The sequence below is a fragment of the Anser anser genome (genome assembly GCF_964211835.1).
Source record: "Anser anser genome assembly, chromosome: 5".
Taxonomy (NCBI): Eukaryota; Metazoa; Chordata; class Aves; order Anseriformes; family Anatidae; genus Anser; species Anser anser.
Genome location: NC_139725.1, coordinates 48,989,881 through 49,013,597, shown reverse-complemented (window position 1 = coordinate 49,013,597; position 23,717 = coordinate 48,989,881). Strand labels below are relative to the sequence as shown.

At 47.7% G+C, this 23,717-nt stretch overlaps 1 protein-coding gene across 15 annotated transcripts in view; it reads left to right on the top strand.

The window, feature by feature from the left end:
• The window catches only part of FOXN3 (forkhead box N3), a 200,225-nt gene that overhangs the window by 74,611 nt on the left and 101,897 nt on the right, over nucleotides 1-23,717 (top strand). For all 15 annotated transcript variants that reach the window (XM_083836514.1, XM_083836516.1, XM_083836515.1 and 12 more), the window contains one exon: nucleotides 19,939-20,075. In XM_083836514.1, coding sequence (XP_083692640.1) covers nucleotides 19,939-20,075 — 137 coding nt within the window. The remainder of the gene's footprint in view (nucleotides 1-19,938; nucleotides 20,076-23,717) is intronic.

The following is a 23,717-nucleotide window of genomic DNA, read 5'->3' as shown; positions in this document are numbered from 1 at the left end:
CTGTGAGAGCTGTGTGGCACGCTGGGGATAGAAATGATCTCCTCCAGTTCTGATATTGTCACCTGCACTGACCCAAATAGCACAGATGTCAGAATTTCACTAGGTTTGTAACATCTGGTGGAGCTAAAGTGTTAAAGAAAACCCTCAGACTCACGTCAAGGACTTCAGATGATGTTGGCTCCATTAGTAAAATAATGTCCTAAATAAACTGATCCAGCTGTTAATTTCCCAAATTGTTAAAAGGAAATGTGTTTTTCTAAGTCTTATTGAACTTGAAGTCCATTTTCTTTTACCTCGGTCTGTCGTATTAAAAAGCTGTCTAGTTCTCAGAAATTTTCTCCTCAAATTGTTTTTTGAAGAAATGAGGGTCATTTCCTTCCAGAGAAGTCATAGCGGTCTCTAGAACCTTCCCCTAATACGGGATTTCCATATATCACACAATTTGTGGAGAGCTTTCTTGAACCCTTTCAGTTTTGGTTTTGAAGTGCAAAACCAAGAAATCATACAGAACATGTAAATAATACATTTCCTAAGCTCTGCATGGAAATAATATTCTTCCATTTGACTGGCTTCCAGCTGGTTGACTTTACACCGTAGCTCACTCTTTGCGGTAGTGACTGGGTGCATGAACCGGTTTGGAGCTGTGCAGTGCATCATCGGTTCTCCTCCCAGTGATCGTGAAGACCTGGCAGTACCGGAGAGTCCTCTGAACCTGGATCTCGGGTGGTTGCCGTACGTTGCTCGCGGGGAAGAGCTCTGTGATGGATGGCTAACCACGTTGGCAGGCTCTGACCTCCCAGAGCAGACTGGTTGCTTGGGCTAAATAAACTGGAGTAACTGGCCGCGTGTGTGCTCCTCACCCTTTGCTGACACGACAAGAAGCGTGGTAAGCAGCGCTGCCATTTCTCGCCGCGGTCGCTCCTCCCTTGCTGGTGGCTGTTTGCTCCAGCACCTTGCTGACACACGCACTTTGCGTTCCAGTGGCAAACCGTGGATCTGCTCTTAGATCTTCCCCCCTCTTTTTTAATTCTTGAGTTGCTTTTCAGCCTGATTCCCCGGCTCAGGCCACAGCACAGTCCAGCTGACAGCCCACAGGTGACAGGATGGATGGGGAATGCCCTCGGTTGGGTTGCCCGAGGGGCAGTGCCAGAGGGGAGAGACCTGCTGGAGGCTGGAGCACCAGACGCTTCCCCCAGGTACAGCTGGGATGAAAGGAGAGAAGTTCAAATACAGCTGGAGGCTTTCTTCTGCTGAAGAAGTTGGCTTTCGGTTTTCTCCAGGAGCAGGGCTGTTGTCTTTGTTGCTCAAGCGGCCTGTGCTTAGCAGCTTTTCGGGGTGCTTTATGGCTGGTTAACCTGGTCAAAGCCTGGGCTGCCAGCACCAGGCACGGCCCCTCCGCGGCCTGGCCACCTTCCCTCTGCTGGGGGATTAAATGGCCCTGGGGCTGCCTTGCAAGCCCCTCTCCAGCTCTTACCAGCACGTGTCACTGCACGGCGAGCTGGCTGAAAACTTTATTTTCAGTTGGGTTATTTTTCAGTGGGCTAATTCAGTTGGGTTCATTTTTAGCTCCCTGCTTAGCTCATGGCCGTCGGGGTCGGGCGGGTGCCAGCGGCAGCACGGGTCTTGGGCTGAAAATGGTCCTAAGAAAACTGCAGTGTGGAGCGTGGGCACACACGCATGGATGTTTTCTCACCTTTGTAAGGTTTGTTCGTTTCTTTTGCCCAAAGGCCTTAATACGAGCAGCAGAGGTGGCTCCGAGGGGAGCTGTGCTGGGGATGCTCCGAAGAGCAGTTAGGGAAGGGGATGGCTGAGGAGAGGCGCGTTACGTGTCGCTAACGAAGGCTGCTCCGTGGGGAGTTAGAGGAGACCTGCGGATCTGGGGGGTTTGCTCGTCCTGCCCAGCATTCGCTGCTTTTGTCTCGCGCTTCAGTTCTTCACCAACACATCAAAGCATCCGTTTTAATTACAAAACGCGTGTCCTTTAGACTTCCTCCTTCCTTTCCTCGAGGGGAAGCGAAGCCTTTTACGTTGGCTGAAACCGAGCAGCGAGTCGTGCTGCGCGCCGTCGCTTCCTGGGCAAGGACCTCTTGACAGAGCGCTCAGAGGCCCGGCCGTAACCGAGCGGCAGTCGCAGAGACCCTTCTGGCAGCCGGGAGTAGCCTCTGAGCTGCCGAGGGACCTGCCTCCCCTCGCCGCGGTGCCACGCAGATGCTGCGTGCCGCTCGCTGACCCGGGCGGCCGGGATCGCAGCAAAGCGCTGCGGCAGCTCCGCGTTCCTCCGCACGTCACTCAGACGTCTGGCCCGCCGGGGTCTGCGGAGCGGCCTCTGGCTGCTCGTACCTGCGCCTCCTGGATCGTTTTCTGCTGTCTTATTGCTGCGTCTTCATGATAAATGTAGTTAAACGAATGGGCCAGGGTAACACAGGCTAAAATCCTTATGAACAAGAAGCCCAGCGGGACTCTGTTTTTAAATTTTTTGGTGTTTGTGTGTTGATGGGTGGTGGCTTAGTGTTTAGCAGTAAGTGACTTGTGTCATTTAGAGACTGGGCAGAGCACTGCTAGATAAGGGTGTCATGCAAACACCGCCTGTAGCGCTAACAAAGCAATGCGTTACGATGCAGCCAGACCTGTGGACACAGATTTCCTTCAAGAAAAAGCCATATAGCTACCTCTGGTGAGGTATTGCTCAGTAAGCACCTAGGGAAAGGCTGCGCTGCACGCTTGTTTGAGTTTTTTAAGCTCATGAAGATTTCCCTCCCTGTAAAAGTATTTGCTCTTACTTGATTCATCATACGGTGTTCTGAAGCAGCGTTAAGTCTTCTGCTTTCTATGTAAAGAAGATAGTGAAGAAAGTTTGCTTTAATGAAGCATGAATAGATCTTGCTTGTTTGTTGGCACTTGTAGCTTAAGTCAGTTTGTTACAAAGAAGAAATTTGCTGAGAACTATGAGACTTTGCGTTCTTCACCAGTGGCAACTGGTTTGTCATGATTCAGCCCTTCAGTTTTAGTTCTCAAGTAAAAAACAATGGCTAATTTTGCCTTGCTAACACCTGTCACTCGATTTAATTCCCAGTAAGTTTCAGCCCCTTGCCCAGCTGTTCCCTGCTTCCTCTGGTGCCTCAGAGCTAGCCAAAAATGGGCTGGATACCTGCTCAGTTTCAGGGACTGGAAATTATTACAGGTAGGAGAGGAGGTGCCAGAATCGATTGCCTGTCAGTGCTTAATTGACAAGCAGCAGAAAAACCCAGGCAGTCTGTCCAGGCGCACTTAGGAGTCCCTGTCCTTGAAGCTTGCATTATGAAGTCTTTGAAGGTTAAATAGATCCTGTGCGTCTGCTTGAATGTTTGTAACAGTTTATGCCTTAGTTTTTCTGTTTTAACTTCTGTGTATTTTCTCTGCACTGGAAGAATTCGGGCATGGAGGGAATAGCGTGCATCTTAAATCGCAGAGAGGAAGGCTGTGCTGCCCTAGGAGTGCAGCAGTGCTCTTGCTGCTGGAGAGGGGCCTGCGACCTGCTGCTGGGACGCTCTGACTCCAGCAGTCTGCCTGGCCTCGGGGCTGAGGGCAAGGAGCACCTTCCTCGGCTGTGCCGCTGTGAGCGAGAGGCTCCCGAGGTATTTTCCCTTGGAGCAAAACCAGTGTCCATGCTCCTCGCTGCAGTATCTGGACATCTAGTAAAGGTTATTGCAATGGCAATAGAAATGCGGCTATCTTTTTTGGAGAATAAGCATTTTGTAAGAGTCTGGACACGGACAGGATCTATATATAGTCACTGGCAGCTCAGCTTGCTTCCCCAAGCCCTAAATTTCCTGTGGCTCAAGTGGTCTCAGGCTCATCGGTGACGGAGGTCACGTAAGGTGCAGACCGGCAGGGAGGAAGAAGCGGGGTGACTACTTCAGCATTAGGGTTTTTATTCCTCCTGAATTTTTGATAGGTCACTTATTGGCCCCTTTTGCCCTGCAATATTACTTGTTTTCCTTCTGTTCTCACACCAGGCTGGACTCGTGACTTCAGAGGAGCTGCTTTGGATTTACTCTTGGGTACAGCAGGATTGGGACTGGGGGCTGTGTGGAAAGTAGCAGTTGTAGCCATAAATGATGTCTGTGGCTCTTACTCTGTTATCCATAGGTCATTTTGGAGACGGTACATTTTAATTTGTTAGTTATGTTCTTCAAATTCCATGCTGGGTGTTATGGAAACTTTGCCCTGGGAACTGCTGTAGGAATTTGTGAGAGGACTCATTCCAAGGATCTTAAATGCGAGTGGGTTTTTCCTTCCTACAGTAGAAAAGAGCCCAAATTGCTGTCCTCGACCAGTGACTTATGATACCAAAACTCTATCTCCAGCACGCCGAATTGCTGTGCTTCATTGCAGCAGAGAACAGCAGCAATTTGCCACTAGCTGAGTACTACCAGGATGCTGAAACACCAGTGTAACTTGCAGAAAGACGCCTGTTGGTAGGCGGAGGAGTGAATGGGCGTCTGGACGGGGAAGTCTGAATAGCGGGGAGAAGTGTCTGTGGCAGCGCACGGAGCAGGAACTTGTTTATGGGACCTTGCATAAGAGAAGCAGGCTGAATGCTACCAGTAGAATTCACGCTCATTCAAGCTATCAGCAGAAAATTAGGCTCTGCTCCAGAGCTGTATTTATGAGATCCCAACGCTGCCTAATGTGGGAGGGTGCTCACTGGGATGAGGCAGCTATTGTAAATGGTCTTCTGATTTTACAGTGGGCAGAAAATGCCTACAGTGTGACACGCAGGGGATGAGGGGTTAGTGCAAGACTGGGGTTAGGTACTGACACACCTTATCTCAAGCTTTCATTTCCGTATTTCCTACTCTTTTCCTCACCCTTTTATTTGAAGGGTGGAGAGTGGGAACACACGTCTCCGAAGGTTACGTGGTTCCGTTTAAATTCGGGAAAAAAAAGTTTTTGAAATGCTTTTAGGGTAGGAGGAAGGGGATGAACATCACGGTTACGGGCAACAGAGAATGTAACAGAAGTAGCAGTTTTGCCATTAGGTCTGTTCTCCTTAAATTGTTGGGTAGAGCTAAATATTTCACGTGGTTCATCTTTGGAATAAAGTCCTAGCCATGCAGAAAAACTGTTTGCAAAGATTCTCTTCAGTACCCCTGTCCTGTACTGCCTGTCCGTGTGCAGCCTCCTCCGGCCCTGCTGCACGAGAGGAACGCTGCACGTCCGGGGATCCTACTGCTCCTGATCCTACTGACCACGTGCAGCACTTTGGAGAGGGATGTTGGAGGGATGTAAGAATCAGATGCTGCTGGCTGAGCTGCAGCTGCACCAAGGCTTTCAGAGAAAATGGTAGGGAGCTCCTGGGTCAAGAGGCATTTGGGCCTGCAGGGCTCACCTTCATAGACTATAGTCACATATGAACTTAAGGGAAGGTGGTGACAGGAGCCCGACATGGTTCCACCCTTCCTGAGGTACTTCAGCAGAGGAGGACTGTAAATGATTCACTGGTTTCCCGCATAGCCAGGGCGTGCCCCGGGAGCTGCAGGTTTGGGGCACTTTGTGGGGAAGGAGGGAAGTTCGGGGGTCGCTACGGGGCTGAGCTGGTTGGGCGCCCGACAAACGCTGGCAGTTCTAGCATTGAGCTTCTTTGCTTTGAAGTAGTCAAACGAACCTGTCCAAAATGTTCTTCCTGTTTTGGCAGCTGATATAATGTGTTTATTGTTACCTAATTACCTTGCTGCACTAATTAATTCGGCTCTTCTCTCTCCTACCCCCATCTCTAAAGATCAGTGTTTTCCCTCAGTGCTAAATATGCAAACCTCGCTGTTGTAAAAGGGTAGGTGTTTTTTTTTGTTTTGTTTTCCAATTATATATCAAGTTCTAATGCTTTTTAGACGTTTGGATGCATGGCAGAGAAAGAGGAAAGAAGCTGTCATAAAGAGACAAATTGCACTGAAGACTCAGCACAGTGCTAGCTCCCAGCTATTGAGACAAATGGGATTTTATTGTTCAGGCTGTACTTCCTCTTCTGCTTAAATTAATTTATTTTTGTATCTCTCTATCCCTTTGTGAGCATGTGTGTGTGTATGTATATAAACACTACATAGCCACTTTGGTTTTTAGATCATCAAAACGCTTTTAAGGTAAAATGGGAGCAAAAAGCAGCATGGATTTGGATTGTCACACAGAGCTTCCTACCTCCTTTCTGCATTTCTGTATTTCTGCATTAGGAACCAATATGCTGCTTGTAGTGGCATGGCTGGGCAAAATTTCCTTAGGACAGAAGTGTTCTCTTGCCACAAATGGTTACCAGTTAGTCTGAACAGATCACTAAATCACGATACTAACCTGAACTGTCTCTCTCATTTGTTTGTGGTTGGGTTTTTTTTTTCTTCTTCTTTTTTCTTTTTCCCCAAACAAACCGGCCCTTAAAATTTAGTAAAAAGCCTCCAGTTCTGTTAGTTGTTCTGCCGGGTCTTGCTAAAACACCTGTAAGACTTGGGTGCCTTTTTAGGCAGTGCTGCTTTTGTTTGGAGGGATAAAGTTCCTTGTTCTTGGCTTAACAAGTCTGCTTTGATGTGTCATTTGCTGTTGGCTTTCAGAGCTGAGCAGTTTTGAATTTGGAAAACCAGAAATGTAATTATGACCGTTTCCACGAAGAGACAAGCTTCTCTGTCACTCCTCTTGTTTGAGATGAAATACAAAATTTTCATTTAGAAAGCTTTGATTTTAATTGGTAGTATTGAAATCGAAGGAAAGATTTTGCTTTCTCATCCTGTTTTTCTGCTGACTTGGGGAAAAAATAGGAAAATGTGGCCCCCTTCCCCCAGCTAAAATATTTGCATTATTTTAGTTTCAAAGTAAACATGCTTGTGATCTGCCCACTTTTGCTAATTAACATCTGCTCCTTCACCACCACTCGAGTCCCTCTCACCCTTCAGTGTCGAGTATGCCAAAAATCTGTTTGGCTGGGCTTGAGCTGACGGGACCGGCGGCCGCAGCTTCGTTGCGGTGGACTTACCCATGTGTGCGTCACGTCAACCTCGACTTATTTCCCCCACAATTTATAAAGCAGGGGTCACCGTCTTGATTTTGGATTTGCACTCTGAATCTCTAATTCAGGCATGCATTAAAAAGGGAAAGAGCCTGCTTCATCAGGCAGCTCTGTTTTTTCCTGTTTTGACAGTCGATTCCTGTTGTTTGGCATCAGTTTAAACAATAGGATGGTGCCGCAGCTTGTTTGAGTGGCTTTTCAATTCAAGCCATGTGTAACTTGAGCTCTGTTAATGGGGTGGGATTCCTTCTCACCCTTCATACAGATAGACACTTCTTTTTGTAAAGGAAGGGATTTCTGTAATTATCCGAATGAGTGTCGGGTGGCTTTTCAGTTAGGTGAAGTAGTGCTGGTGTCCAGGTGGGGGTGTGTGTAAAGGTGTGGATGCATACGATGGGTTTGGGGGGGATTATTTAGGCAGAGATTTAGGCCCTGACATTTATGAAATTGGCTTAAAAATCGTGATGTTATTTAAAGTAATGGGGGATGTCTTATTTTAGAACCTCTTAGATCCCTTTCCAGGCTCTTTACAGACATGAAGACAGCTGGAAACATTTTGGTTTCTTTCAGTTTGTTTTCATGATTTTGCACCATCTCATGACTTTTCTAATAAAAACACCTAAAATCCCAGTATGGTAAAATGCCATGAATTAGCAGCATTAAAGCCAGATTCTGGAGGTTACGATAAAGCTGTAATACGTCGAGCTTCTTTCAGACTTTTGTTGGTGGTATGTTTGGCATTTCCCTGGAGACCCTTTTGCAGAGAAAACACCGCAATTGGAGAAATCCTCTGTTATGCAGCATTGGCGGGAGCTGCGGGTAGATTTTCACACCGCCCCCATGCTGGAGGGCCAGCCATTGCTTTTTCAGCAGGGCTTGGGGTGCTACGCAGATCTGAAATGTGAGATGGGTGCTCTCAGAAGTTTTTAGTTGTCCTTTGGATCAATGCAGTTAATTTTTAGGTTCCCCTTCCTTTTTGCTCAGCCTTTGCATAGGGCCTTCAGCGATTTGGACCTCGTTCTCTAGCTGGATGTCTTTCTCTGCAAGGGAGTGTGTGTGTTATTTTTGGTTGCATTTCACGTTTAGGTATTCGTTTCCTAATGATAGTTTTGTTTCTTTTTCTCTTAGCCGTCTCTAACTTGCATGATCTAGCAGGGGAGCCGTTCGCGTACGTCTGGCCGAGGACAGCATGGCCGGGTGGAGGGCTTTAATTCATCGTCGCGCTGTGCTGAGAGTGCATTTGCATTTTAGAAAAGAAAAAAAGTTGCAAGCTTTTTTGAACCAAGATTTTCATTTGTAAAACGTCTGCTATTTTTGGTGCATCAAACATGAAGGCTTCCTGTGTGAAACCGATAGAGAAAAAGATCACAGGGGACCTGGAGCAGTGACTCAGGTCACAGCAGGCCGGTTTGCGTGACACCTGTGTCATCAAAATAGCCTCACTTCGGCATCCTTAAATGAGATTTTCTTTTCCTTTAGAGGGTAGATTTGTTCAAAGGTACATTTCATCTTGAATAATTTGGAGGAAAACAATTTTCTGTCCTTCTGAGAATATCATAAATCTTCTCCGCCTTGCTACTTCTGAACTCTTCGCAGCATTAACATCTGATGGTGGATGAATTGTCAATTTTCATTACTGGAGTCCGCTCAGAAAGTGTTTCTCCCTGTTTCCTTCCACTTCAGGCACGTTGAGTCAGATAAATTCATACAGTGATGTTTAATCACTGAGCACTAATCACCCTTGTGCAATATTGATCAGCAGCCTTTTTGTATACTATGATTAGAATGAGTGATAGCTCGCTAGTAAATACCACGGGGCGGGAGGGGTGGAGGCGGTGGGTTAGCCCTGTCTTGCAGTTGATGCTGCTTTTCTAATTTCCAGAGGTTTCTAGGCTCCATCGGTTTCTCTCTTTCCCCTCCCCTGCCTCAGGCTCTACTTTTCTTCTTGTTCTGGTGTTCAAGCCCTCCCTTCCTGCAGATGGGCTCCTGTCCCATCGGCAGCTGCACCAGTCCCTCTGCTGGGGCTGCGGGCACTCCTTTGGCTGCCCGCGGATCCTCTTCCCAAGGAAGGTGTCCTTCTCCTCCTCCTTGGCACACTCGAAGCACGCGCGGGCTTCCCACGCGGTCCTGTTTCATGGGTGGCTGTGTGTGAGCATCGCGCTTTAAAACGACTGCTTGCGAGTTATGTTAAAAAAAGACCGGGGAAAACCCAAGTAGGCAGGGCAGTGGTGCGTGGGTTGAAAGCTTTTTCCCCCTTCCTCCCACTCTTTCCTTACAGGGTAAAAGACCCAGTCTGCGCGTGAACTTGCTATTCTGAATAACCTCTCTTCTGCACACAGCAACTGATGCTCACATCCTGTTTTCTACCATCTTAGCCAAAAGAGCGCCCTGAAAAGTGACGTTTCTATTTCTGTTGGGTTTTGTTTCACACAGCTCGCAGGCTGGCTCGCTGCTGCTGCCTGCGTTGCATGTCTTCCGATTCTCTTTTGTGAATTAGAGGAAACCTGCTTTTCCTTTACTTTTTGTGTGACATAGCAAAACCACTGTGGGATTTGAAATAAAATGAAGTGGACTCTAAATGGAGGAAGAACATATATTGAGTCAGGATCCTTAATTATTTGGACTTTGATGAATGTTGTGCTAATGCAGAACTAGTCTGCCCGGGAAATACTGTGAATAAGCCTGCAAGCCCTGCTCTTGCCAAGCTGTAGGTTTTGATCAAGGACTTGCCACCTTCCTTGGAAAAAATCTGGATTTAAATATTCATCTTCTTGCTTTAAATCCACACACACCGGCGAGTCTGTCTTATTTGTCTAATGTAATCACTTTGCCATGTTTAATAAACTATCTGCACACTTTTCAAATCTGTTTTACTGGTGGAGGTGCTCAGGGAAGCTGAAATGCAGTATTAATTATCCACTCTGAAACACGCTTGATTGAGTGGCTCATGCTGCAAAGTCCCTCATGCCAAGCGTTGCTGCATCTGCTGCTTTTCGCGTTTTTCCATTTGCAACCCATGTAGCCCTGCTCATAAAAATACAGGCACCTGAAAACCCAAGGCAACTGAAACCTAAATGATATCTGTCTTCTTGCAGTTCTCATTAATCTCACTGTCAACAAAACTTTGAAGACTAAGCCTCTCTTGTCTCCTCTTGGTGTTTTTACAAGCCTGGTGCTGGTGAGCTGGGGATGGAGGGCGAGAGAGTGCCGCTGCGCAGGCCCCGTGAGGAGGTGTGGAGCAGCCCCAGGACCCAGGAGGGAGCCATCCTTGCTGCCAGGGAGCGTGCCTGCAGGGCAGGGTGGGTTCCCACCTCCTGGATGGACGCAGAAGGTTCCCAGTAGTGGCCTGGCTGCTCCTTGAGGTTGAGCGGTCCTGCTGAGGGCACGGCGCCCGGTTTCTGTGGACGCCCCCCCTCCAGCTGGCGATGCCCGCCGCTGCGGCGACCCTGCCCTGCTCCCACCCTCGCTAGCTCATGGATGAGGTGCTTCTCCAGAGCCTCGTGGCTGGTGGTTGGGAGGAACAAGGGTTTGTATGGGCTGTCAACAAGCTCCTCGGTCGCAGTGAAATCCCCAAACTTCAGCGGGTGGCGCAATGTGGGCTTACGGCACGTCCACTGCTGACGCTCCTAAAGCCAGGCCCTGCCCCCGTGAGTTGGTGCTGATCTGTGCTAGGCAAGTGAGGTGAAGGCTTCTGGGGCAGCTGAAAAGCGGCCCTGTTTTGGAGGACGTTTGCAGTGCCGGGGGGAGTGCTTTGTTTTGCTTTCTGGGGTTCATCATCCAGCCATGAGAAAGAGGAGAGAAAAAGATAAATGGTGGCAAAAAATCAGTGTCTTTGGACTTGGCGTAGCAGTGGGACAAAGGAAAGATCAGGGTATGTGTGTGAGCAGCAGAAACAACGTGCATGTTGATGCATGCACCACAACAGAGCGGGCTCTGTCAGCGGAGAAGGGCCCGGGGTCAGTGTGTGCCCGCTGCAGGTGCCCGGGATGAGCGGGGCGCAGGGAGAAGCACAGCTGCGGTCCTTTACAGAGCACGGGGACACTTCAAAACACCACATCTAGGCAGCCTCTCAAAACATTTGTCAAAGTGCCTGGTTTTTCCCCTCAGTTCATCGCGTGAAGCAGTATTAAGTACTAAGCAAGGAAAAACCCTACATTAAACAAACAGTTATATGGGAAAATGGTGACAATCCATTAGCTTTTGTCAGGTCTTCCTTATTTCTATTTTTATTTGTCACTGCTAATGGATTTAGTTCAACCTACTCCCTCCCACCCATCTCTGCTGGCGGTTAACCCCTTCCCCTGGAAATCCTCTCCCTGGCTTATTTCATCATTAATGCGCTGGCAGACATGAAATGACCCCCAAACCTTTAGCACGGATATAAGTGTTGGATAATTTTTTGAGTATCTGTCGGGTGAAGGGTTGTGTTTTAAAATTGTCCTGGGTTTTCACGTACTGTGTAACTATCTATTTGTAAGAAAAGACAGTTCGTGTTGTCCCCAGCTGTACAAGCCATGAAGAGTATCGGATGGCCGGTGGGTGTTACACCAGTGCCCCTCTGACATGAAAGCACGTCCCACTAAAACAGCTACTGGTCTGCAGCCTCAGGGTGGTTTTTTTTCTTCTCTTATGCCGTTGACTTTATAGGTGACCTTGAGCAGTTAACTTCTTTTTTATTCTTTTGTTTCTGTGTCTCCTCAATTTTCCTTTCAACAGAGTAGGGCTAATTACGCTTTCCGTGTATACACGGAAATTCTATAGGCTGAAACAGCATTATTAATGCTACCTGCTACCTAATCCCCCTCAAGTGTGCCGTGTGATGGCCCTTCACGCTGACAGGCTTGTCTGCTGGGCTCTCCTGACTTCCCAGCCCAGTCTCCCCGCGCCTGTTTGATCTCGGGCTTTGTTCCTCCCTAACGGTGTCACGGGCTTTCTTCTTTGGTGCCCGCGCTTTGCCGGGCCGGGGGAGGCTTTGGGAAGGCCTGGGGTTGCTAGGCGCTGCCATGGAGCAGCACAGACCCTGCGTGAGGGAGGCATTGTTCAGGGGCGGCTAACGACGGCGCTTCTTCGTTTGCTTGCAAGACTTCCATATGGCCGTGTAGTAGCTTTATAGGGTGGTTTGCATATGAACCCAGCGAGGCGGTGGTGAGGTGGAGTATGACTCCCAGAGTTGGGTGGCACCACACAGCACCCGTAAGCCTGCTGGAGCAGCCATTTTGTTGGGAGGGCAGCGGGAAGGTGGTGTGGCGTAGCAATCTGCTGCGGCTGTGGTTGGTGACAGTGAGGCTGTACCAGCGGGACACGGGTGCCTGCAGGCTGGAGGAGCCATGGAGGGCCTTCAGGAGGAGCACCAGCTCTGCTGCGCCCGTGGTGTCATCTAGTTGGGGGGGCGTTGTTTTATGTTATTTCAAGGCTAAGTGGCCCTTTCTCGCTGTAGTCATGCTTCTCATTGAAGTGAAGCTGCTGGCTGGTGGAGATATACCCACCTACCTCTCCCGTCTGAAAGAGATTGCCCATGTTGTGGACAGGACGGCAGAGATGGAGATTTTTTTTTACCGGGGGAAGAAGCAGGCCGCTTTCCTAAAGGCAGGCCAGGAATTTAACAACTGATGGCCGCGTTGGTGTCTCTGGTAGTTCACTGAGCATATAAGCTAAAATATCATGAGATGAGCATGCCAGCAGAGACCTGGACTTCAGTGATTTGAACTAATGGATGTTTTTACTCGGAGCAAAATAAGACCTGAAAAGCCCCAACCTTTTGTTTTCTTGAGAACAGCTGGTGATTTCTCCATGTAACTGGTTTACTCAGAGTTGAACACTGTGCTTCAGCAAACCTTCCCATCAAACATTTAGTTTCACATATTAAATGAGCACGTATTTATGGTTGTGTAACTAGTCAAAGCTCTTTTTCAGCTTTGTGTTTGATCCAAGCTGTGGTGGTGTGTTTAGTGGAAAAGAGTTGAAAACATGCAGGAGAAATGGGTGTGAGGGTTTTGTCATGTTGCATGCAGATATGACTTCAGTTTTCTCTGTGTTGTGTCAAACTGTCGTATAACAATGCCGAACTTTCCTCTGAAGGGCAAGGGAAGTTTCTAACTCCTCTGAGTTTGTAGGTTTGGGGGGATTTTGTGTGAGGTTTTATGAAAATTAAATGCTTACCGTGCAGTTGTTACTGTCATTAAAATTGCTGTTAAGGTCTGTAGTGCAGTTTTCTAAAGCTGGCCATATAGAGTTTCACTAGTCTGTGCTAGAAATGCTTGAAAAGAATGAAGAAAATTTACCCTTAGACTGCATGAATAGTTATTTGTAATTTTTATGTGAGATTACAGTAGATCTAAGGAATGTGTTTTATAATAATAGCAATCATTGGCAGTGGGTTTGTTTTTCTTTCTTTAAGAATTCCTTAGCAGTTGTGTTTCTTTCTTTCTTTATTCTTTTTTTTTTTTTTAAACTTGCTGACCTCAGATGATTCTAATGCTCTGTCTGTGTCTTTCTGCGAATTACTTCATTTGTTTAACAGTGAAGTAACTGGAGAACTCACCAACCTCATCTGCAAGGTACAGAGCTGATAAAGAGCATAAAGGTTTACTATTATTTGTGACCACTCATAAAAACTATTTAAAACTAGAGAACTCTGGTAGGTGACCAGAGCAAGCAACATTGAGTCTGTCCTGATAACTTTAAATACTGATGAGTAAAGAATAACCAACGGAGTTTTAAAAAGACCAGCAGACCAACTTCGGCGTCTTAAAGCTAAATCTTCCTGAGCATTTTCCAGGTCAACGGTTTAGAATTTTTATTTTATATAGTATTTTTTCCCCAGTCTTTCCCCAATCTCTTCCCCAATCTTGGCATTAGTATGCTGCTTCTACCTCGTGTAAACGAGGGAACTACAATCCTGAGCTGGTCCCGCGCCAGCAGGGCTGCCCGTGGTGCAGAGGAGGGTGGCACGAGGCGAGGGACGGGCCGCTGGCAGAGGGAGCAAGGCAAGGTGCTGCTCGGCAGCGCTCTGTCCAGGTGGGTAGCACAGAGCTGGCCTGTGGGTAGCGTTGGAGGTTGCACAAGTTCTCGGGAGTGCTGAGAAGCCTAAGGTACACCGATGGTCGCTGTAGGCTTCAGTTCCCTAGTTGGGCTGAATTCTGTAGCGTGAGCTGCTTATTTCCCATTGTGTCTGCAGCTACATTTGCAAAGCTTCAAGAGCAGCGGCGCATTTCGTGAAGGATCTGTGATTACATTGTACTGCAGGATGGTTTTTAACTCACTTGGCAGGCATCTCTGCTTAGTGCAAAAAAAAAGTTATTTAAACAAGTCATTCTCTGCTGAGGTGCGTTTTGGAGTGATGATTCGTTTTCTCTTTGTGCTTTTCGGAGCTAAAGGTGTCACGAGGTGCCGTTCCCAAAGTGCTTTACTTCCCTTCCTCCTGTCATTACATCTCCTCACAAAAATCCCTCACTTTCCTTATGAAGTAGATTTTTTCATAAGGTGAGAAGAGGGGCATTTGTGTTTCCTGGTGTTAGTTTGCTCTCCCCAGGATCTCACCAGAAAGCTGGTTTAGGTAAGGTTTCCAGAACTGCTCTGTGTTTTGGGTGGTGAGTGCACCTGCCTGCTCTTTCCAGGGGCTCTGGAGTCCTCAAAGTCTCCATCATCCTGTTCTTCTGGGAGCTCGTACAGGCCCTCACAGCCTGACCGCTCGGGACATGCTCTCCACAGACCCGCACGGCCGGGCTCTTCATACCGCTGTGCGCGGTCAGCGGTGGCTCCTGGGATGTGGCCTCTGTGAGGAGGAGGCTGAGACGTTAGGTGTAAAAGCTGAGAAACACTGTTCCCTCTCATGCCTTGAGCACAGAGGTCTGTTTCTGGTCTGAAAAACAGTTACTTTTTCAGATTCTGGTCATGGCTGTGGCTGCTCAAGTGATTGCTTTAAATTCTGTGGTGGCATCGTGTGGTACTTCTGTCTTCCAGTTCTTTAACTGAAACTTTAATTGAAGCTTCACAAAAACGGGTTGACTAAAGCTTGATCCTGTAGGAACACCTCTGTGCTGGCGTGGCACACTCGGACACCTATAGAAAAGCTGTACAGCATTCCTGTGGGTGAACGCGTTGGCAAATCTGTGTGAAGATTTGCTTGGAGTTGGCTATTGCAAGGTAACTGGGCATGATGAGAACGGGCTAAATATTTCTTTAGAATAAGAACCTTTGATAGCCAATAATCTCTCTACTATTACTTGCAGAGAGGTCATTTGCTGTAACAATAGTAGGTTTCATCCCTGCTGAGAACAAACCATTACATGGGTAATGGGGACTGCTGACACCAAAAGGTTCCTCCTCGTTGCTAGAAAGAGTCATTAGTGTTATTCACAGGTCCTGTGTTAATGACTGCACCGACTTAAGCTGACCTAGTCGGGGAGTGATGTGTCACAGTGGTGTGATTTCAAGGTGTGAGAACTTGGGACTGCAGTTGCTAGTTGGACATTTCCTTTTTCGAGTCACAGGAATTTTCTGTTTTCTTTGCTTGCTTTTAATAGTTCCTGAAGTGCCCCAGTAATCAGTGCGGAATAATTCTCAAGGATGGTGTATGTGCACGCTGTTTCAGTTTGGGTAACAGCCACATTCCTAATTCATATTGTTGATAATTTTAGTTTAGGAGTGTCTAACTCCGGGCATTCATCCCTTTCTGTTTTGGCAGGTCTACTCAGCGGGGAGTTGTTGGCTTAGCTTTACTTATTTGTTTGAAGCAGCAGGCTCCTCAACTCAAAGGAGTCAACTGCCCAGCTCATCCCCTTTCTCCCCCGTGTGCCTACTCGCTGTCACGCCTGGTTTCCCGTTGCCAGCCAGATTTCTGCTTTCATAGGCTTGTGGAAGAAGCGCCTGGCACATGCAAGAGGTGAGGGAGGACAACGCAGCAAGGCAGGTCTGCTCCTGGGGTACCTAGGCACTGCTCCACAAAATGGGTGACCTAGAGATGCTGCTCCCTGCTTTCAGCGCAGTCCTGTGCTGGCTCCGCGCGACTGTGGGGCTGGAGCTGCAGGAGGTGCAGCAGCAATTTGCCCAAGTCTCTCTGAGCCCGTGTGTTTTGTGGCTCCTGCATCTACTCTCTTCCCAAAGCTGTATTTTGGGCAGACTGTTTGTGCGGCGGTGAAAAGAACCACCCTGGAAACAAGCTGCGTTCCTAACAAATTTCAAGTCAGTGCTAAAATAACCAGGGAACGAAATTCCTCAAATAAGCATTTGCCAGAATTTTTATATAGACAGGGTATGTATTTTTCCCAGCCGTCGGTCTTGGAAGGAACTCAACACATTTTTTTTTATTGAGCTTTGGGCAGACAGTAAGTAACGTGTAGGGCCAGACAGTCAGTGGTGAGGTATATGGAAGCAGAATCTTTATAATGAGGAGTTTTAATGTGGATAATGCTGTTATTCCTGACTATAACAATTGTAAGCAGCATTTTTTGTTTGTTTGTTTTTAAATTTCAAGCATCTTTTTCCACTCTACTAAAAGATGGCCAAACATTTTTTTGGTTTGGATCCTGCTAGGTTGTGTAAATAGGATTTTAAAACTTCAATATCCAGTTCATTCTGAGAGGGAGAAGAAATTGGACAGCGAATATCTTAAACCTTTTTCATGGTAGTGCACCAGTGTTAATTGGTGGGGGAAATCAGCTTTGTGTACTTGAGATATCAGAAAGAAAGAATGAATTGAAAGGTTGGAATGTAGCACACAATGTCCAGATACAGCCTGCTTGTGTATTAGATGACAGAAAGAAGGCATAACAATATCTTAATGACAGTAGAAAGCATAATCAGGAAGCCTTTTAAAGAAAAAGTACTCAGTCATAAATTTTTATGGGGTAACTTCTACATGTTGGTTTCTCTCCCTGTTAGTACCTTTGAAATAGCTTGCCTGGGGTTATAGTCTGCTCTTGGAGAAGGTGAAGGGGACTCGTTGTAATACTCTTTTTTTTTTTTTTTAATAACCTCAAACGCCAGTACAGAAGCAGCACGGACTGAACGGCAGGAGCGAGGGAGATCAGTGCTCAGGCCGGGGAGGAGGAGGAGGCATTGTCGGGAAGTCTGAAAGCACTCCAGTGCCGAGATTATCAGGGGCTGTTATCTACTCCTCAGTCACTTGTTGCCTGGGAGACAGATGTAATCCAAGGATTTTTTTTTTTTTTCCTTTCTTGCTGGTTTTTGATTGGAGACACTATTGACTTTTGGCTTGGAGGAGGTAGTGAAGCAGCACGCCAAGTGTCATAAGATGGAAATTAATCACTAACCGATTGGTCTGAGTTCCAAAGATTTTCTTTCCTGTGATTGCTCTGTATATGGGAAGAGTAATGACACATCTAAACAGTTAACGAAGCTCTTCACACCTCTGGCTGTCAGGAAGGATTCTTAACTGACGACACTTCAGTTTTCTTTTTATTTCTGTTCTGTTGTGTGATTGTGGAAAAACAAAGGTAAATATCTTAAAAAAAAAAAAAGAACTTCGCGTGGTTGGAGAGCTTTGCCTTAAATTGTGTTTGTTATTGTTGCTAAAGTATAAGTCAGCTCACTTCCAGTGAAAATACAGCAAATCTGCCTTCCCAGCCTTTATTTTAACAAGGAGTCTAACTCTTCTCAGTACCTTTTGTGTGAGAGTTTCTGTTTTCCAGTGAGATTATTTTTGGCTTTCACGAGAGTATCTGCAAGTGAAACAAATGTAGTTTAACAGCTATGCAAGGTTTTGAAGTTAGTCTTCAGCAGTGACTTCCTCTTGTAAGCCCCTCAACTTGTACTAGCTCTGAGGGTTTTAGGGGCTGATCTCCTCCAGGTTAGATGAAAACTCTTTCTTGCATGTAAAGGAAAAAACCCTGAAGTTTGGAAGCAGTATGTTGTGTTCCAGCAAGAACAAGTAAGATGCATAGTGTTTAAGTGCAGCATTTTTTAAACCTTGTCCCATGTTGTCAAGAGTAAGGAATCCAGCAAAGGTTTTCTCCTGAAGAATGTTCCTAGCCTTGCATGTTGCTTGCTTAAAAGGAAATTTGTGGTGTTCTTGCTCTGGCTCTTGGATGGAGTGTGGAAGTGGAATTTGAGAGGTTTGGATTCTATTTTTGACTCTGTCCTTTGCCTAAAAAGTCACTTACTAGCCCTGTCATGTGAAGGCTCTGGCGTATTGTCCCGGATTTGGAAGCTAAACCTCACAGCCTCCTTGGTGCAAACCGGTTTGGGATGTACGGCACACAGCTTCCCCCGGTGACACCAGCAGCGGGCGTTGGGTCATCTGCTCTGCGCCGTGCCTGGAGGAGAGCCAGGGGCCTGGCTGCCTCCCTCGAGCCCCTTGGGCCTTGTGGCCGTGCAGGGGCCCAGCCTCAGCCCAGGAGCTGGCAGCTGTCTCCCCCGAGGCTGCTCAGCAGCCTTCTGGTTCACAAGTGGCCGTGTGGGCAGGGAGGGATGGCGTGGTCCCACAGGAGCGCCGTGCAGAAGATGGCTCCCCGTCGTCCCTCCAGCCGACGGGTTCGTGTCTGAAGAGAAGCGGTCCTGGCTGCTGCGGGTCCTGCCAGCTCCTCTCCTTTTCTTTCCACCAAGTCTCAGGCGGTGCTGCCAGCTTGTTGGGTGCTCCCGCACTGCAATCCAGTGACGTTAGGGAAGTCTTTTTTCTATTTTTCTGTTTTCTTGGGAGAGGCTTCAGTGCAGGTTAGAGAAGGAGCTCTGCAAGCACTTGGTGTCTTGTACACACATCCTAAAGCTGCCGTAAGGCAGAGGAGCACGTAGGAGCTGGTGGGGCTCCTCAGAGATGACAAGTTTCCGAAAGGAACCAAGTGTCTGGCTTTGGTCTTCCGTGTGGCTTTAGGAAGCAGTCTCCCCGTCAGCCTGACTCTGTCCGTATGCGTTTGCTGCGTGACCCCGAGGGCCCTGCTCCACTGCTGAGGAGGGGAGTTCGGAGAAGGGGCGGCCAGAGGTGGTAGCACCGCCTCCCCGCCGCTTCCAGAAAGCCTCAGCGTTTACCAAAAAGCTCGTCCTAATGCCTTGAAAGCCTGCCAGTGCAGCGCAGTCGATAACGAGGACTGGTGCAGACCGAGGCTGCTCTTGGGTCGCTCTGCGTGCGCTCTTAGTGGGGCCGAGGGAGGGCTGTGCGTCTGCTTGCTGGGGATCTCGCGCAGAACAGTTCCAAGTGTCTGCATCCTGAGACAAGAACCGAAATCGTGCTGCTCGTAACCGCAGAATAACGCTGAATTTCAGTGTAGTTTTCCCATTACAGATCGACTGCTTGAGCTGCTCTGTGTGTCCAGAAAGGGTAACTGTTGTTTCAACTGATCACAATTTCACAACACCCTGAAATTTAAACTCTGATTTTACTGTGGTTTTTGGTTCGTGTTGTTGTTTTTCTTTTTTCCCCTTCGGGGAGAAAAGATGATTAATTTTCTCTTGTAGTATAATGGCACTGATGTCATGTGGTTGAGGGACTAAATCCTTTTATTTTTAAAACAGTTGCTAGGGTGTTTAAACCCCTCCTTTTTAGCCCTGTTTCTTGTTAGCGTAACAGCAAGAGGAAAAGAAAAGCACTTTCAAAAAGAACCTAGCTTTCTTCAGAGTTTCCATTTAACAGTAACTGTAGCTTCTTATTTTTCCAGTGTGGGGTGATGGGGACGTTGCCAGATATTAAATTGTATTAACTAGTATCGAGAGAGGGGGGGAAAAGAGCAACTGAACGTGCATTCTTACTTTTTTTTCTCCGAAAGTGTGATTTAAATCATACAGTCGCAGTACGTTATTAATGGAGCAATAATCTCTGGCAAGCAAGCTGTGTTCACTTCTGTCAGACAAAAAACCCAAACCCACTGCTTTTCCTGACAAATACTGCTGAATAAATAAGGCTATGCCATTAGATCAAATATTTGATTTTTTTTTTAATTCTTTTTTCTTTGCAGAGTATTGGAAAGGGGTCCTTGTGGTGTATAGACCCAGAATATAGACAAAATCTTATTCAGGCTTTGAAAAAGACACCCTATCACCCATATTCGCATGTGTTCAATACACCTCCCACATCTCCTCAGGCATATCAAAGGTAAGCACTAGACGCATTTTACAACTCTAAATGTTTTCCTCCAGCGTTGCGTATGAGCCTTGGTTGAGCCGCGAAGCGTGGTGAGGCCGGGCAGCCAGGAGCCAGCCGTGCGCGGGGCCGGGACGTCGGGACGCCGTGCCTTGGTGGCGGCCCTGCTCCGCCTGACCCACGCGATGACGGCGAACGGAGGGCTCGCCCCGTTCTCACTAGGGGCCAGCAGGGTACCCGCACTCGGAGGACACGGGTTTGTTTTCCCCGGGGTGTGCTGCGTTGTGCCCGCGCAGCCCCAGGGTGGGTGAGCAGCAGCCCCTGCCTTCCTCGCTCCGCCGACATCGGTGTGGGGTGGTGGCCATCCGTGTGCTCTGCGTTTGTTCTCACGCGGGCCGGTGCTTATGCCGAACCTTAGCAAAAGAAGAGGGAAACCTACAACCGCCAAGCAGAGACGCAGGCACTGGGTTTGGACACAGCTGCTCTCTGCTCACTGCTGACGTGGAGCTCGCTCCCGTCGCTTTCCCCAAAGGCTGGGTCGGAAACGCCAGCCGCCTGCAGCCCACCCTACAAAACCACCCATCCAGCGGCATCACCACGACCGAGCCGTGACAGCGGCAGCTCTCGATGCCCTGTGGATTTCAGTGCTTTTTGGGGCGGGGGGGCGGATTTTTCCGGAGCGGATCCTGCGCTTAGCGCTGGGCCCGGTGATGCTGGTGCGGGAGCAGCGGCCGCCTGCCCCGGGTGCCGGATTGGCCTGACGGCCTCTATGGCAACGGGCGTCACCATGGCACCGCGTAGCCCGGCAGGTGCAGCGGCACAGGGCATGGCGGCACGGGGGCATGGCGGCACGGCGGCACAGGGCATGGCGGCACGGCGGCATGGCATGGCATGGCACGGCGGCACAGGGCCTGCGCTGCCTGCCGCGGGGACAGCCCGCTGGGGCGCAGCCGCGCCGTTGCCGTGGCGACGGGGAATCCTGCATAGCAACCGCAGCCGGCCCGCAACTTTTGGGGGAATCGGCATCCTCCGCCTGGGGCAGGAGGGTTGTGGCGTTTATTTATTTTTATTTTCATGTGTTTTTTTTTTTCCCCTTCCCCTGTTACGAAATGAGCTGCTGACTTGTGGCGAGCCGGTGCCGGGAGGTGACAGGAGCACGGGCCTCCCACAAGCCGTGCAGCATCCACCATACGGCCTCGCTGCATCCTGTCTTTCCTGTGGAGCTTTAGAGAAATACGGTCCGTAGTGCCACTGTTCCGTGGGATTTTTTTGCTTTTACGCTCCCCCTGCTCCCAGCAATTCCTCCGCTACTGCGCTTTGTAGAAGGACAGATGAATAATTCGAGTGATGGCATTACAACGGTAATTCGTGTGTTTGAACGAGGTTTGCTTCCAGAGCCTCATTTTATTGTCTCTGTTGCATTTTTAAGAGTATTTTAATTATGCCCGTATAGATTTATGCAGAGATTCTCATATCAAGTGAAAGTGTACAGCACATTTGACACACAACTGGAGGGATTTTGATCCCTTCTAATCCCCACGAGCAAAACATTCCGGCAAACGCACGCAGCCGCAAGCAGGAGCCCCGATGTTTGATGCCCGAAGCAGGTATTCGCTCAGCGGGGCGGCTTGGTCAGAACCGGTGGTGTTGCTGGCAGCTGTCACCTGCAGGGGCTCACGATGGCTTTTCCAGGTCGGCCTTCACCCATGTCCAGATGTAGCTGGGCAAATGGCAGAGCTGTCCTCTGAGCGAGGGGTGGGAGGGTGCCACCAAAACACCCTCAAGGAAGTCCCCACACCGAAAGGGAAACTTGCCTTTCCTGGAAAGAGGGAGATGGCAGAGCTGCTGCTACGCCGCTTGTGCTGCCAAGCCCTCGCACAGTAGCATCGAGTCTTCTGATAATGGCTGCATCATAAAACAAAGAGCTTGCAGGGCTGCAGGAGCAAACGGCTCACAAATAGACGCCCGAAGGAGGCTGGGCTTTGCATGAAAATATTGTGGTCTTGCTCTTATTTTTAGCTGGGTGTCTTTCAGCACTTCCACTGTCAAATAAAACTTAATCTTCCTGTGGTCTTCTAAAATATTCATTTAGTCACCTGCTACTGACTGACGGAACATCAGCATAAGGCTTATCTAGGCCATCAGTGACTGTTGAATTAATTTCATTATGCATTGGCAGTTACATGGCCAAGTCAGTTTTTGGATATATTTCTGATACATTCGCAAGTAGTTGAACATTCCCTGTGCGTTTGGAAAAACATTAATCCCATATGTATGTGATTGCTTTCTCATGTGTACAAAGACTTTGGTAGCGGGTAGAAAAATGTAAATCCGCTCTGCCATCGCCATATCTCCCGAGCAATACATTGTCATAGTAACAAATTCCAAGGGAAATTCTTCTGATGGTGGAGATGATATGTTTAGAAAAAATCCTTGGATGGCAGAGTTTTGTCGCTGTCCGTCAGCCTTACATAACTGAAGCCCACAACTAAGAGAAACTATGTCACCTGATATTAATGAAATACATCTGGAACAAGATAATTCACCAATATTAGAACGCCTGTAGGAACTGGGTTAATCGGAGGAATTGTAAGGTTTAAAAGGATCAGTTGCGGCGATTCCACAGGGGGCAAATTGACCTATTGCTTGTCTTTATCAGATGTTTTGGAAGAATAAGGATACACAAATGAATCACATGTTCAGTTTAGTATCTGCGTAAGCAGCTTAGGGGTGAATTGAGCATGGAGTGGAGGAATGTATTGTAAAAATATCCCAAGCAAGATGATCACTGAACGTACAAATGCTCCTTTTCTGAGCAGAGTTAATTCCAGCAGATAATTTAGCTTTACAACTCCAACAGAACATGCTGCATAAACATAACAGGGAAGACTTTTTATGAAGGAGTCTTATAATGTGAACCCACACATTTAGATGACTGACTCAGTATTATACTAGTATCATTTTAGATTAGACGTCTGACTCAAACCAGGAAGTTTGGATTACACTGGGATCCATGTATACAAGACCGTAGTTTTGGGGGAAAAACAAGTTGCAGTGTTTGTACACAAGAAGGAACTTCAGACTACTATTATCTGAATTGCTACTGCTTCTTTGAACGTGAAGAAGATTATCCGTAAGCTTTAAGAGGAAGTATATAGTAATGCAAATTACTTAATTTTAATTGGGTTGGATACGTGTTCTTAAAAACAACACTCATGCCTGACAAAGAAACCTTTTTTTTCTAATTCTTCTGATGGAGGCATATATCATGTCATTTATGATGAATTTCAAGGGTTAACTAACAGTGATACACAGTGTGATAAAGAAAAAACTCTCCTGGGTGTGGAAAAATGAGTGCTTTAGTCCAAGGGCTACGGTGTGTTTCTTTTTAAATATTTACAGTTGTGTTGGCAATAGCAACCTTGAGATGTATTTACAGACACAAACTTTGTTAAGTAACTATGTAAGTCAGTGCCCTGATATTTTGTCTGCATGCTTTACCTTCAGTTTTCTGACTCTAACTGAACTATAGGTGTGATTTTTCTCTTCTGGTAGTGCTTTGAGGAGGTCTTGAAATGGATTTTTCTTTTCTCTGAGTGTGTCATATCAGTATAGTTCTCAATTATTTTCATCAGCAGAAGGAGAAATGCTATC